The sequence below is a fragment of the Thrips palmi genome, unplaced genomic scaffold (genome assembly GCF_012932325.1).
Source record: "Thrips palmi isolate BJ-2018 unplaced genomic scaffold, TpBJ-2018v1 HiC_scaffold_17, whole genome shotgun sequence".
Classification (NCBI taxonomy): Eukaryota; Metazoa; Arthropoda; class Insecta; order Thysanoptera; family Thripidae; genus Thrips; species Thrips palmi.
In genome coordinates, this window is record NW_023144626.1 from 107,594 (window position 1) to 121,408 (window position 13,815).

A 13,815-nucleotide genomic window follows, 5' to 3' on the forward strand; every position below is an offset into this window, starting at 1 on the left:
AAAGGGCGTAATTTTTATGCCTTTGTTTTACCAGTGTACGCAAAGTGTTTTTTATATTCGACATCAAGCGTGGTATTGCGTTCAGCTCCTCTTCCTCCCATCCGAATTCATGGGAGAATCTCTTCTTTAGGCTTGCTTGACTTCGAGCGTAAGTCTCCAAGCGTATGCTAGAATAAAGTGTACGACTACGCTCAGAGGTCACGCCATGATATTCTCCCACGCACAGTGTGTGAGAGTGCCCTTAGACAGGCGAGGGTCACGGCAGTCAAACTGAGCTCAATTTAGGGGTTACGTTTCAAATTCCAAGCCTTGAGTCATGATAGAATGACTCTTCCTGGTATTTCTTTTTTCTTTTCACTTTACAAATTTTATGTTTATTAAAGATGGGCCATAATGGACGCTCTTAAAGTCGTATAGAGTAGAATTATGGAAGTGCAGCTCACTTTATAAGATACCTCTGAGATTTACAGACATTTTGACGAATTTAGTTTATATTATGGAGAAAATCTTCACCGTCATATGTTGGTGCAGCCTTCCATCGTAAGACATTCAGAGTGCAAACAGCTAGTAGTGCTTAATATTCCTACCAATTTTAATTTAATTAAAAGTGCACTCTTTAGAGATGGCCTTGAGGAGAATCCCCGCCTCGGGTGCAACGAACGTACGCTGTTATTCCTGCACGTACCTTTCCGATGAGCTCAGCTGAAATTCCTTTCCAGTCTCAAATAAAAATAAGAGTCGCTAAGTCGGAAAGCCAACACTCCAGTCGAGTTTTTCGGCCCCCGACCGCCGCCACTGCTGCCACTGCCACCACTGCCGCCACACTGGCGGACAAAGACGCGGGAAATGCAAACGCGGCGAGATGATCATGCAGAACCCGCCTCGAAGCCCGAAGCAGCAAAGCAGCGAAGCACTCCATGAGTAATGGGTGCATAGCCCCCGAGTCACTTCCTTTTTGTTTTACGAAACTTTTAATCTGTCTTTTTTTCGCTGTGCGTTAATACAGGCGGCAGACTGCCGGGCGATTAAGAAAGAGTCGTCTCGTCGCTCTGTCTCTGTCACACTCACGGAGCTCTCCGTAAGGGTGCGAGAGAGACAGAGCGACTGGTCTTCTGAATCGCTCGGCTGCTCTTGCATTTATTTCCACTCTGCTGCCGCACGCTTGGTTAAACCGCCACTCGCCCCCACCCAGCACTCCCATCCCTACCCTCAGTGCATCCCGCCCCGTATACAAAGGCCCTCCCCGCCCTACCTCTCCTCGCCCCGCCCCGCACGCCCCGCCCCGCCCCGCCCCCTTCCCCCGCTGGCCGGCACTTCCCTTCCTTAGGCTCGGCCGGGTCGGCGTGCGAATCTGACGCTGGCCCGACGGTGGCCTGACGGTAGTCCCAGGGGGACTGCAGTTGCGAACCGCCAGAAGCCGCAGCGCGCAGCCCGTGGGAGGACCTCCGGAGGACTAGCGAGTCTCTCGTCGCGCAGGTGAGCCGGACCGCGCCGCCGGACAGCCGGGAGGTGTTGGAGGGTTGTCATTGTCAACTGGCATTTGACTCCGTATACAGAGTGAATGCTTCTTTCATACTCTGCCAACTGACTGTACATGGTCGACGCTCATAGAGACTCTTACAGATAGTCAACCAGAAGGATGCTAATGATTGGGAATGATTGTCTATTTACTGACAGAAACAAGTGTACATGGCTTGTTATTGGACGGGGCAGGACGGCCGCAAATTAGACTGTACTAGCCATCCATGAACTCGCTTATTTTCAGCATGCCTGTCACACGGTAGCAAGCGCCAACCTTTGGGTTGACTCTCTAAAAGTCACCCTTGTTCACTCTTCAGGTTGCAGAGTACCACTCGCATAGTGCCGTTAAAAACAATAAATATTACAAAAAGTCACGTTACCCCTTATGCTTTTTGTTATTTTTAGGCAGGAAGTAGCCTTATTCTGTTTTGAACGGCACTATACGAATGGTACCCTGCAAACTGAAGAGTCAGAAAGGAAAGGGTAATTTTTGATGTAAGTACATTGCATTCAGTACACTGTATTTATTTTCGTTGTGCATTGCTCCGCTTGGCCGCTCCGGCCTCTCTTTGAATCGCCGACGGAAAGATTCTCCCCTTTCCCTTCCCATGCCGTCCTGCAGTTGCCCCGCACACTGATTCCGAGAGTCGTTGTCGTCTCTCTTGTCTCACTCGCACCTATACGGGGAGCCTAAAAGTGCGAGAGAGGCAGAGGGACAAAAACGACCCTCGGAATCAGTTTGACTGGCGCGGAGCGCAAAGCACCGCGAAGCAAGGCCACTGTGTGGTGGCGACGCGGCCCGGAACGGATTCACTGGGGTGAGCGCGGTACAGAAGCTGCGGCGCCTCTCTCTCTCTCCCTCTCTCTCTCTCTCTCTCTCTCTCTCTCTCTCTCTCTCTCTCTCTCTCTCTCTCTCTCTCTCTCTCTCTCTCGAACCGCAATCATGACGAAGGCGAGGTCGGAGCACTTGGCGCCGCCGTGTCACCGAGGCGTTGACCCGTAAGGGTGCAAGTGTGTGTGTGTAGGTGTGTGTGTGTGTGTGTGTAGGTGTGTGTGTAGGTGTGAGTGTGTGAGTGTGTGTGTGTGTACGCGCGTGTGTGTACGCGTGTGTGTACGCGTGTGTGTGGTTTCGCGTGCGAGTGTGGGTGCACACACAGACACACACACACACACACACACACACACACACACACACACACACACACACACACACACTCAAGCACGACGTTAGACCAACAGCGGCGCCCCATAGACGCATTACGCAACAGTCGGAAGGACACACATTCACACACCGTGAAAGGGTGGAAAGGATAGCGAGAAAGAGAGAGAAAGTGTTTAGTGCAAGATGAATCGACACCGGCATTGAGGCGGCCGCACAGTCGGCGAGTGCGGTCCACTCCAGCCGCCACGTGACTCACGTCAGTGCCGACGGCCTCTCTGTCTCTCTCGCACCCTAACGGAGAGACCACGGAATGAGAGAGAGAGAGAGAGAGAGAGAGAGAGAGAGAGAGAGAGAGAGAGAGAGAGAGAGAGAGAGAGAGAGAGAGAGAGAGAGAGAGAGAGAGAGTTTAGTTTATAAAAATGTTTTATTGGGGGGATTTGAATTAACAATCATTGGGATGATGTAGGACTAGAGTCAATTTGGTACAATGAGCATGCTGTTTTTATGCTTCTTGAGGTTTTGATGTAAGTGGTGAATGCCGTTTTTACATTTTGTTTGATAACTTTTAACACAATTTTTTTTTATTGAAAGTAATTTTAGAGAGAGAGAGAGAGAGAACGACGACCCCCTCGGAATCAGTCTGCTGCTGAACGATTCAGCAGAATCGTACCGTTGCTCTGTTGCACTCGCACCCCTATGCAGAACCCCCTGAGCCGTGTTTCGTCAAGAGATCGCGAGCAACGAGCAATCAATCAATCATGATGAACATGAGAAATTCTACCACTTGGACCAATCAAAGCGCTTCTTGAGAGCATTTTCATTAACGATTTCGCATATTTGTGAATGCAAACATGGAGTCATGACCTAAAGACGCGCTTTGATTGGTCCAAGCAGTAGAATCTCTCATGTTGGGCAGGATTGCGTGTCTTACTCCGCCTCGCGTGCGAATAATGGAACGCGATTAAACGTCGTTGGGCGCCAATTAAACCGCGTCACCTCAAAGCTGGACGCGGCGTCCGTCACTTCGACCGTCACTACGAGTGTCGTGGAGGAGGCCGGGGAAGGGGTGGGGAATGCCCGGTCTGCGTATGCACCACTGCAAGTCGACCGACGCGCAGTGAACGAGTGAACGTTGTCTGCCGCAGACCCAGCCGCCATCATGGTCGTCATCCTGGTCATCGCCAGCGTCGCCCTGTCGCAGCTCGCGGGGGTGGCGATCGCCGCAGAGACCCTGCGTGAGTACCACTACAACCACCACCAAGACAACATGCAACACCAGCACCACAACCACCACCACCAACACCACAACCAAACCATCAACACCACCACCACCACCACTACCACCACCAGCACCAGCACCGCCTCCAGCACCACCACCAGCACCACCACCACTACAACCACCACCACCACTACAATCACCACCAACACCACCACCAACACCACCATCAACACCACCACCAATACCACCACCACCACCACCACCTTGCCACCACCTCCACCACCACCACCCACACCACAAGCAACACCACCACCACTGTTAACACCACCACCACCGTCAACACCACCATCACCACCATCATCTCACCACCACCACCACCACCACCACCACGACCACCAAATGCCGCGACCAGCAACAATATCTTATCCAACATGCATTCAGCAGGCTATTCAGAAAATCGTCTACTCGTCGCACTGTCCTGTCCGTCTCTCTCACACTCATGCGGCATTCCGTAAGATGCGAGAGAAACAGAGCGATGAAAACAACTCTCTGAATCAGTCTGCAGACGCCCCAGCCACCATCTCCCTCCTTAGCCCTTAATGATAATGATCAGCCCGGCAGGCAGGCCGACCCGTAACGCAGGCCCGCGCGCCTCGCCACGCGTTGCCTACCTGCCAGGCGCTTCCGCCTCGGCGTGCCGTGACTAAAGCACACCGAACGGCGCTTTCGTCGCTCTGTCTCTCTCGCACTCGAGGGGTGCTCCCTGAGGGTGCGAGAGAGACAGAGCGACGAAGCCCTGTTCGGCCTGCAGGAGCGGCCGGCTGTGGAGAAAGCCGCGCCGCGCCACGCCGCGGCTGCTAAGGACTTCCGCGCTGCTCCTTCCAACCTTCCAGCCTTGCGGCGTCGGGCCGCGGAATCGGCATTGTTGGTCAGCGAGTCTTCTGCCCAGGCCGGCCGCCGCTCCATCGCCCCGTCGTAGTGTGGCGTGGCATGGCCTGGCCTGGCCTGGCGTGGCGTGGCGTGGCGTGGCGTGGCGTGGCGTGGCGTGGCGTGGCGTGGCGTGGCCTGGCGTGGCGTGGCGTAGCGTGGCGTGGCGTTGCGCGGCCTGGCGTGGCGTGGCGTGGCGTGGCGTGCGCGGCCTGGCGTGGCGTGGCGTGGCGTGGCGTGGCGTGCGCGGCCTGGCGTGGCGTGGCGTGGCGTGGCGTAGCGTGGCGTGGCGTTGCGCGGCCTGGCGGGCGTGGCGTGGCGTGGCGTAGCGTGGCGTGGCGTGGCGTGGCGTGGCCTGGCGTGGCGTGGCGTGGCGTGGCGTGGCGCGGCGTGGCGCGGCGTGGCGTGGCGTGGCGTGGCGTGGCGTGGCGCGGCGTGGCGTGGCCCGGCGGCGCCTCCAGAAACGATCCGGCGCGTTTACGATGGCCGCATTGCGTGGCCACCGGGTGGCACAGGACGGCAGCAGAGCGATTCCAAACATCGCTTTCGTCGCTTGGTCCCTCTCGCACCTAATGGGGCGCCCCATGAGTGCAAGAGAGACAGCGCGACGAAAGCGTGTTCGGCATCAGCCTGCAGGACTTTGGCAAGCTGTTGGTGTGGAACAGAACAACAAAACGCGTCGAAGCGTCTGGCTTTATGAGGAGGACGCAGGCACTGCCGTGCTGCGCCCTGAGAGCGCCTATGGCTGTGCTGCGCCTAGGCTGCGCCCTCCGCGGGGACGCCGTGGTGCAACGGGCGTAACGCACTCACTCTGCGGAGCGCTGGCGCTGCACCCGGCCCGCCCGGCAGACTCATTCCGAGAGTCGTTTTCGTCGCGCTGTCTCTCTCGCAGAGGACCGAACGCCCCGTCAGTGTGAGAGAGACAGAGCGACGAAAACGACTTTCGGAATCAGTGTGCTGTCCGCGCGGCCCGCCGCCACCGCGGTGCCCTGACAGAAGCACGTGCCGACAGTGAAAGTGCTGGAGACCTGGCCGCCCCGCCACGCCCCGCCCCACCCCGCCCCGCCACGCCACGCCACGCCCCATCGGAGCACTAGCCCCGCCCGCACCTCGCTTGGACATTGCGCAATGTCGCCTCGGTCGCCGCGTTATTTTTGACTCGATGGCTCGGCACTAATTGGGGGCTGTTCTTTCTCTTTCTGTCTCGCAGCGCCCTACATCAGCCAGTGCCGGTGGAGCGACCCGAAGGTGACGGAGTGCTTCGTCCACGCCATGATGCACATCAGGCCCTGGCTGGCGCAAGGTAGGAGGTCATCAGCCCCATTAGGGTGCACTTTTCTTTCACCACCGAGGGGGTAACTGGTGAATTTGGTATCAGCCGGATTACGGATTACCTGGATTTTTTTTCGGATAACAGCAAGAACACTAGCGCAGGCGGGCCAAAACTCTTGTCGCGTTTTGAGCCCCAGAGTCGCTTAAAAGGGATCGAAACTATCGTGTGACCCTACCAATGGATTCCTCGTTCGGAGAGCAATCCATTGGTGGGGTCACACGTTCGATTTGAGTCCCATTTGACGAGTCTGGAGCTCAAAACGCGTCCGGTATTTTGACCGCCTCCATCCTACCGGTCTTCTGACCCACTGTGCGTGGTGACCGCAAGTATTTGACCATGGTTTGGGTTTGACCCTGTTTGACCCGTCCATCGTCCTACAGGTATCCCGGAGATCAACCTGCCCGCCGCCGAGCCCTTCCGCCTCAACGAACTGTCGCTGTCGCTGACGACGGGCCCCAACGGCTACCGCGTCCACCTGAGGGACATCGACTTGTACGGCGCCAGCAACTTCTCCGTCTCCAGGCTGAGGTAGGCACGGCACGGCAAGGCACGGCACGGCAAGGCCCGGCAGGGCGAGTTCGTGCGACGCGTCGCAACTGGCGCTTTTGTCCACGGACGCGGTGTCACTCAAACGGCGACAGCCGGGGGAAAAAATGTGACTTCTGTCATAGGAGTTGAACCAGGAACCTTGAGCGCCGCAAACAATCGCGCGTCACGCCACGCTGTGTCCTCGATGCAAGGTAGTAAAACTTCCTACATTCGTTGTACAAGTTTTGAACACTTTTCGCATTCAGGTGGCAAAAACCACCTGTAGGTAGGCTACGTGTGTGGCAGATACACCAGAAATCTAGCACAGTCTAACACTGAGAAAACCTTAAATACTATTTAGACCTTACAAAGAAAAGCAGTTTGTTATAAAAATGTATTTTGAGCATGCATAAGCTTACGAAGAAAAGACTTCGTAATTTACGAGTTATTTCTTCGTATAACAAAGTAAATTAGTTTGTATAATGTATGCTCAAAATACTTCGTAGGGTAAGCGTGAAGACATTCCTCGTTGTACTCGAAATTTTACAGTGGGTTTGCCTCGTTGCGTTTCAGGCTGGGCGAGAACGGCGGCCCGTTCGACCTGCAGATCCGCATCCCCTCGCTGCGCATCAAGGCGGACTACACGTCCTCCGGGGTGCTCATCATCATCCCCGCCTCCGGCAAGGGATCCTTCAGCGCGCTGCTGGGTGGCGTCAACGCCGTGGTCCGGGGCACCGTCAGCACCGCGCCGCGCGACGGCAAGGACTACATGCGCGTCGAGAAGCTAAACGTGGACCTCAAGATCAAGGACGTCAACATGGGCATCAAGAGGGCCTTCAACAACAATGCCATCCTCAGTGAGTTCCACCCCCCGTTTCGTTTGCACCGTTGTTGCACGGCGGCCCGGTGGGCCAGAAGACCGATGGAGACCGGCCAAAACTCTAAACGCGTTTTCAACTCCAGAGTCGCTACATGAGGCTCTATCAGAACGTGTGATCCCATCAATGGATTGCTTTTCGAACGAGGAATCCATTTAGTGGGGTCGGGATCACACGTTCTGATCGAGTCCTGTTTAGGGCCTCTGAAGCTCAAAACGTGTCTACAGACGGCCGCCTCGCCGCTCTTCTGGCCCACTGTGCGCTGCCAGGCGATCACACCAAACAATCCCACCTGATAAGAGATTCAGAAGAGTGTTTTGTCGCTCCGTCTCTCTCGCCTCTGGAGTCCGACAGAGACAGAGCGACGAAACTGCTCCTCTGAGTAACTCGGCTGTCCGGGGGGCTGCTGCGACGCTTCACGCCGTAGCCAGGCCACCCATCAACCTGCTGGCCGTGCGCCGTGGTCGCTAGGCAACCCATCAGGCTGCCAGCTTGCCAGACCGGCGCCGCGACGGCTAGGCCTCACCTCTTACTCGCGTACAGCACAGCCCTGGGCTCAAATACTTCATTGTTTCTCTATCTCTCTTTTGCAGCCGAGGCGACCAACCTGTTTCTGCGGAGCAACGGGCACGAGGTGCTGGAGGCCATGATGCCGCAGCTCCGGCTCAAGATCGCCGAGGTGTTCATGGGCCTGGCCAACAGCCTGCTGGCCAAGGTGCCCGTGCAGTACCTCGTGCGAGACTAGCCTCAGCCTGCTGGCCAAGGTGCCCGTGCGGTACCTCGTGCGAGACTAGCCTCAGCCTGCTGGCCAAGGTGCCCGTGCGGTACCTCGTGCGAGACTAGCCTCAGCCTGCTGGCCAAGGTGCCCGTGCGGTACCTCGTGCGAGACTAGCCTCAGCCTGCTGGCCAAGGTGCCCGTGCGGTACCTCGTGCGAGACTAGCCTCAGCCTGCTGGCCAAGGTGCCCGTACGGTACCTCGTGCGAGACTAGCCTCCTGCTGGCCAAGGTGCCCGTGCAGTACCTCGTGCGAGACTAGCCTGGCCAACAGCCTGCTGGCCAAGGTGCCCGTGCGGTACCTCGTGCGAGACTAGCCTCAGCCTGCTGGCCAAGGTGCCCATGCAGTACCTCGTGCGAGACTAGCCTCAGCCTGCTGGCCAAGGTGCCCGTACGGTACCTCGAGCGAGACTAGCCTCCTGCTGGCCAAGGTGCCCATGCAGTACCTCCTGCGAGTCTAGCCTGGCCAACAGCCTGCTGGCCAAGGTGCCCATGCAGTACCTCGTGCGAGACTAGTCTCAGCCTGCTGGCCAAGGTGCCCGTGCGGTACCTCGTGCGAGACTAGTCTCAGCCTGCTGGCCAAGGTGCCCGTGCGGTACCTCGTGCGAGACTAGCCTCAGCCTGCTGGCCAAGGTGCCCGTGCGGTACCTCGTGCGAGACTAGCCTCAGCCTGCTGGCCAAGGTGCCCGTGCGGTACCTCGTGCGAGACTAGCCTCAGCCTGCTGGCCAAGGTGCCCGTGCGGTACCTCGTGCGAGACTAGTCTCAGCCTGCTGGCCAAGGTGCCCGTGCGGTACCTCGTGCGAGACTAGTCTCAGCCTGCTGGCCAAGGTGCCCGTGCGGTACCTCGTGCGAGACTAGCCTCAGCCTGCTGGCCAAGGTGCCCGTGCGGTACCTCGTGCGAGACTAGCCTCAGCCTGCTGGCCAAGGTGCCCGTGCGGTACCTCGTGCGAGACTAGCCTCAGCCTGCTGGCCAAGGTGCCCGTGCGGTACCTCGTGCGAGACTAGCGACGTTCCCATGGCAACACAATACTCTCCGTGGCCACGAGGACGCGCCCTTCTGTGATCGACAAAAAAAAACAGCAATACTCCTCTATTGCTGCAAAAAAAAGTTACCTTTACCGCTCCTGCGTAGAGCAGCGCATATTTATGAATTAACTTCACGGTGTGTCATCGAAAACGTAGATTTTAAACAAATATGAAAAGACTGCATTCCCATCCCAGCTGCCTCATGCCTGTAAATAATTTTCGCTTCCACCGTTGTGAATTTTGTGATTTCTTAGGCTACTTTTATAAAGTAATAATAATATAAGTTAGTGTTTACTTTGAACTGTTGTGGTTTGTTTTTGCCCTTGTTCCGAAAGCTCCAAAACTGTAGAACCCAGCCGAAAATTCCGGCCCTGATTCCGGCCGGAATTTCTAGTTCCGGCCGGAACTTAGCCTTTTTCCGGCCGGAGGTGGCTTTTTTACGGCGGATTTCTCGGTCCGGCCGGACATTTTTGAAGTCCGGTCGGAACTTTTCGTTCGGCCGGAACTTTTGAAAATCTCCGGCCGGAGCCTCAGATTCCGGCCGGACCCGAGCCACCGCCCAGAAGGTAGGCACAATTGTATGACAATTGGGTAGGCAACCCGCTCCACTTTTTGGGTCATTTTGCGAACGGATGGTCCTACGGGTATGGCGATGGTACCAATCGACTCAGAATCGAAAATTGACCTTCCGACCATACCTTGGACACTGTCCCATGGTCTTTGTGGTCAGAGTGACTGATGTCTGCTCCGGCCGGACTCCGCGTCCCGGCCGGACACCACCGGACTCCGGCCGGACACCACCGGACTCCGGCCGGACACCACCGGACTCCGGCTGGACACCACCGGACTCCGGCCGGACACCACCGGACTCCGGCCGGACAGCTCGCCGGCCGGAGTCCGGTGGTGTCCGGCCGGAAATTTACCCAAAATACGGCCGGAGTCATAACGGAGTCCGGCCGGACTATTTTCCGGCCGGAGGGTGGCCGGAATTTTCGGCTGGGAAGTTTTTGAATACAGGAAAAAGCTACTCATCGACAGCTGCACGGTAAGGCCTGAGGGGTAAAATTACGCTTCACGCGAGCGTAATGAAACACTTGACGACCTCCGCTCTTGTTGAATCGTGCTGAGGTGAAACCCCCAACCTTTAAGATCGGAATGATAGAAGTCAACTCAAGGGGTGCCCCACTGTAAAATTGTGACTTGAGAATATGCAAGATTTATGGCGTATTTGGCACACATGCTGCATACTTACAGGCGTACTTTGTCACGTGAATGCACAGTAAATGTCTTACGGTGAAAGGCTGCACCAACATAATATGGTGGAGATTTTCTGCATAATACCAACGAAATTCGTCAAAATCTCTATAAGGTACAGTGAATTCTTAATGGTTTGTTACGAAGTCAGCTGCACCACCATAATATGGAACATTTTCACCATAATATGGAACATTTTCACCATAATATGGAACATTTTCACCATAATATGGAACATTTTCACCATAATATGGAAAATTTAACCATAACATGGAACATTTTCACCATAATATGGAGAATCTTCACTTAGGGTGTGGGGAATGTGTTCAAATTTTGTACAGTGGGAAGTTGCCTCCACCCTTTTGAGTTAGTTTGGTCACATACTCTTTGAGGCGAGCTTTAAAAGTCGCGACGCAAGGCCTCGGTTCAGCCAGTGTACGGAGGATGCCGCGGCGTGGTGCATGGTCCGCTTGTTGTCGGCGGCGCCACGGCGGCGCACTCGGCCCCACGCTGCTCCAAGCGCTGCTCCAAGCGCTGCTCGCTCCGGTGGACGCTCTTTTCTAGGTCAGCGGACCATGCGGGAGTATCGTTTGAATGAAGCGGCTGAACCGGGTTCGGCAGCCGAGCGCGAATGCCTTCCCTTCCCGCCGCCGGTGAGCAGCAGGCCGATTCAAAGTGAGGGGTCTGCCCTCTCTCTCGCACTCGTGGCGCGTCCCGTGAAGGGTGCGAGAGAGGTAGGCCGACTGGACCCCCGTCTCGGCACCAGCCCGCTGGCCGTGCTGCAGCCTGACTGCGAGAGTCGTTTTCGTGGCTCTGTCGCTCTCACACCCATGGGAAACGCCCCGTGTCTGCGAGAGAGACAGAGCGACGAAAACGACTCTCGGAATCAGTCTGCGCCCGCCGCCACGCCGCGAAGCAAGCCGCAAGCCGCTACACTGTGCCCCGGGGCGCCGCGGCACGCCGGCATCCTTGTATGGAAAGGTTCCATCGAACGCAAGCAGGTGCCATTGGCCGCGCGCTTCCACCGCGCTTCCACTACACTAGCAGACCAGCACACTCGCAGCGAACAGCGCACTGGTGCACAGAGGACCGCTGAGGCGGCCAAAATTCTAGACGCGTTTTGAGCCCTAGAGTCGTTAAATGGGACTCGAACTGAACGTGTGACCCCATCAATGGATTGCTCTCCGTACGAGGAATCCATTGGTGGGGTCACACGTTCGGTTCGAGTCCTGTCTAGCGACTCTGGAGCTCAAAACGCGTCTAGACCGCCTCGCCGGTCTTCTGGCCCACTGTGTGATGCCGAGAGTCGTTTTCGTCGCTTCGTCACTTTCGCACCCATCGGAAACGCCCCATGAGTGCGAGAGGGACAGAGCGACGAAAACGACTCTCAGCCTGCAGACAGGGTCACTCCCCTGGCCTGCCGGCCTGCCGCGTGCGTTCAAGTCCCCGTCCGCCCGGACGAGCGATTCAGAGGATTCGCTTCGTCGCTCTGTCTCTCTCGCACCCTTGTGGAGAGCCCCCTGAGTGCGAGAGAGACAGAGCGAAGAAGCGACAGGTTCAACGCGCAGCCACGCGTGGCTCGGAGTCAGCAGACTCATGCCGAGAGTCGTTGTCATCACTCTGTTTCTCTCACGCCTATGTGGGACACAGGACGAGTGCGAGAGAGGCAGAGCGACGAAAACGACTCTCGGAATGAGTCTGCTGGGTGAAGCCTTGCCTGACAGACGGCAGCCTCGGTGCTGTCGATGAATGGTGAAAGCTCACGGCGTACTGCTTGTGCGCGGCCACGCGGTCACTTTGGCGGTGGTGCCTGCAGACTGATTCCGAGAGTCGTCTTCGTCGCCCTGTCCTTCTCGCGCTCATGGGGCGTCACGTACAGGTGCGAGAGAGACAGCGCGACGAAAACGACCCTCGGAATCAGTGTGCAGGCTTGCTGCTGCTTCTGCCCGCCGCCGGCGAAAGGTTGCCCAGGCCTCATCTCCCAGCGTCCTTGTTCGTTTATTGCTGGCCAACGACTGGGAGATGGACAAGACCTCGGCCGCCTCGGCGCGAGTGAGCTGGCCGCCTCGGTGACGCACTTCTTGGGAAAGGTAAAAGTGGGCGGTGGGCCTCGCCTGGAAAAATGGATTCGAAAGGTAAACAGGGAGTCGGGGCCTCCCTGCGGTAGTTCGGGCCCCGCACAGTGGGCCAGAAGACCGGTGGAGGCGGCCAAAATTCTGGACGCGTTTTGCGCTCCAGAGTCGCTAGATGGGTTTCGAACCGACCGTGTGACCCCACCAACGGACTCCTCCGTTAGGAGAGCAATCCATTGGTGTGGTCACCCGTTCGGTTCGAGTCCTTATTCAGCGACTCTGGAGCTCAAAACGCATCTGGAGTTTTGGCTGCCTCCACCGGTCCTCTGGCCCACTGTGCCCTGGCCGACCGGGCTAGACTCTCGACTTTCGGCTGGGACGGCGGCCACGGACATGAAGAATGCTCGACTCACGGCAGGCGGGTCCCCAAAGGCTCTCAGATGACCATACCCTGAAATGTCCCTCGGTGAAAGGCTCGAAAGCGGCACCAACACATTATTGAGGAGATTTTCTCTATAACATCAAAGAAATTCAACGAAACATCTATAATGCGCAATGAAATTTATAATGTTATTTACAAAGTCAGCGACACCATTAATTTATGCAAGATTTTCACCATAATATGGGGAACTGTCACTTCATAAGACTTTAAGAGTGCTCTTGCGTTAGGTTTGGTGCTCGTTCAACCCCGTTCAACAAGTGTGGAAAATCAACATTGCAGAGAAGATATTTTCCCTTTTCTGTCCTGAAATTTCAAAGAGCCCTCGACGTGAGCCTCTTTTTTCCCGGTGTGCAAGCACCGGTGCAATGCCTCCAGCTGAGGAAGCAAGCCGTGGAGTGTGTTTTTCGGGTACCGCGTCCGTGTCTGGTGTGTATGGCGTGTTCGCGTGTACTGTTATGTGTGTGACGGCCTCCCCGCCCCGCCCCGCCCCGCCCCAACCCGCCCCGCCCCGCCCCGCCACCGTTCGGCCCCCAGGACCACAGAGGCACCACGGAGCCAGAAGCGCGGCGAGGCGATACTCGAACTACCTCTTCGTGCCCGGCTCCTCCCCCCCCCTCCCCCCTTGTCCTTCCCTCCCCGACCCGCCGCCGCTCCGTCCCTGAAGTGGTAGCCAGTTGG

At 56.8% G+C, this 13,815-nt stretch overlaps 1 protein-coding gene across 2 annotated transcripts; it reads left to right on the forward strand.

Annotated features, from left to right (window-relative positions):
- The first annotated feature begins 1,340 nt into the window (after positions 1–1,340).
- Positions 1,341–9,670, forward strand: LOC117643827. 2 transcript variants are annotated; one of them, XM_034382942.1, is made up of 7 exons: positions 1,341–1,476; positions 3,829–3,918; positions 6,040–6,132; positions 6,543–6,690; positions 7,264–7,547; positions 8,162–8,528; positions 8,878–9,670. In XM_034382942.1, the coding sequence occupies exons 2-6, from the start codon at positions 3,843–3,845 to the stop codon at positions 8,311–8,313; spliced, it is 753 nt and encodes a 250-aa protein (XP_034238833.1). In that variant the 5' UTR covers positions 1,341–1,476; positions 3,829–3,842; the 3' UTR covers positions 8,314–8,528; positions 8,878–9,670. The 2 variants fall into 2 exon arrangements, with proteins under 2 accessions (XP_034238833.1, XP_034238832.1); XM_034382941.1 differs by lacking the exon at positions 8,878–9,670 and adding an exon at positions 8,630–8,868.
- The last annotated feature ends 4,145 nt before the right edge of the window (positions 9,671–13,815 follow it).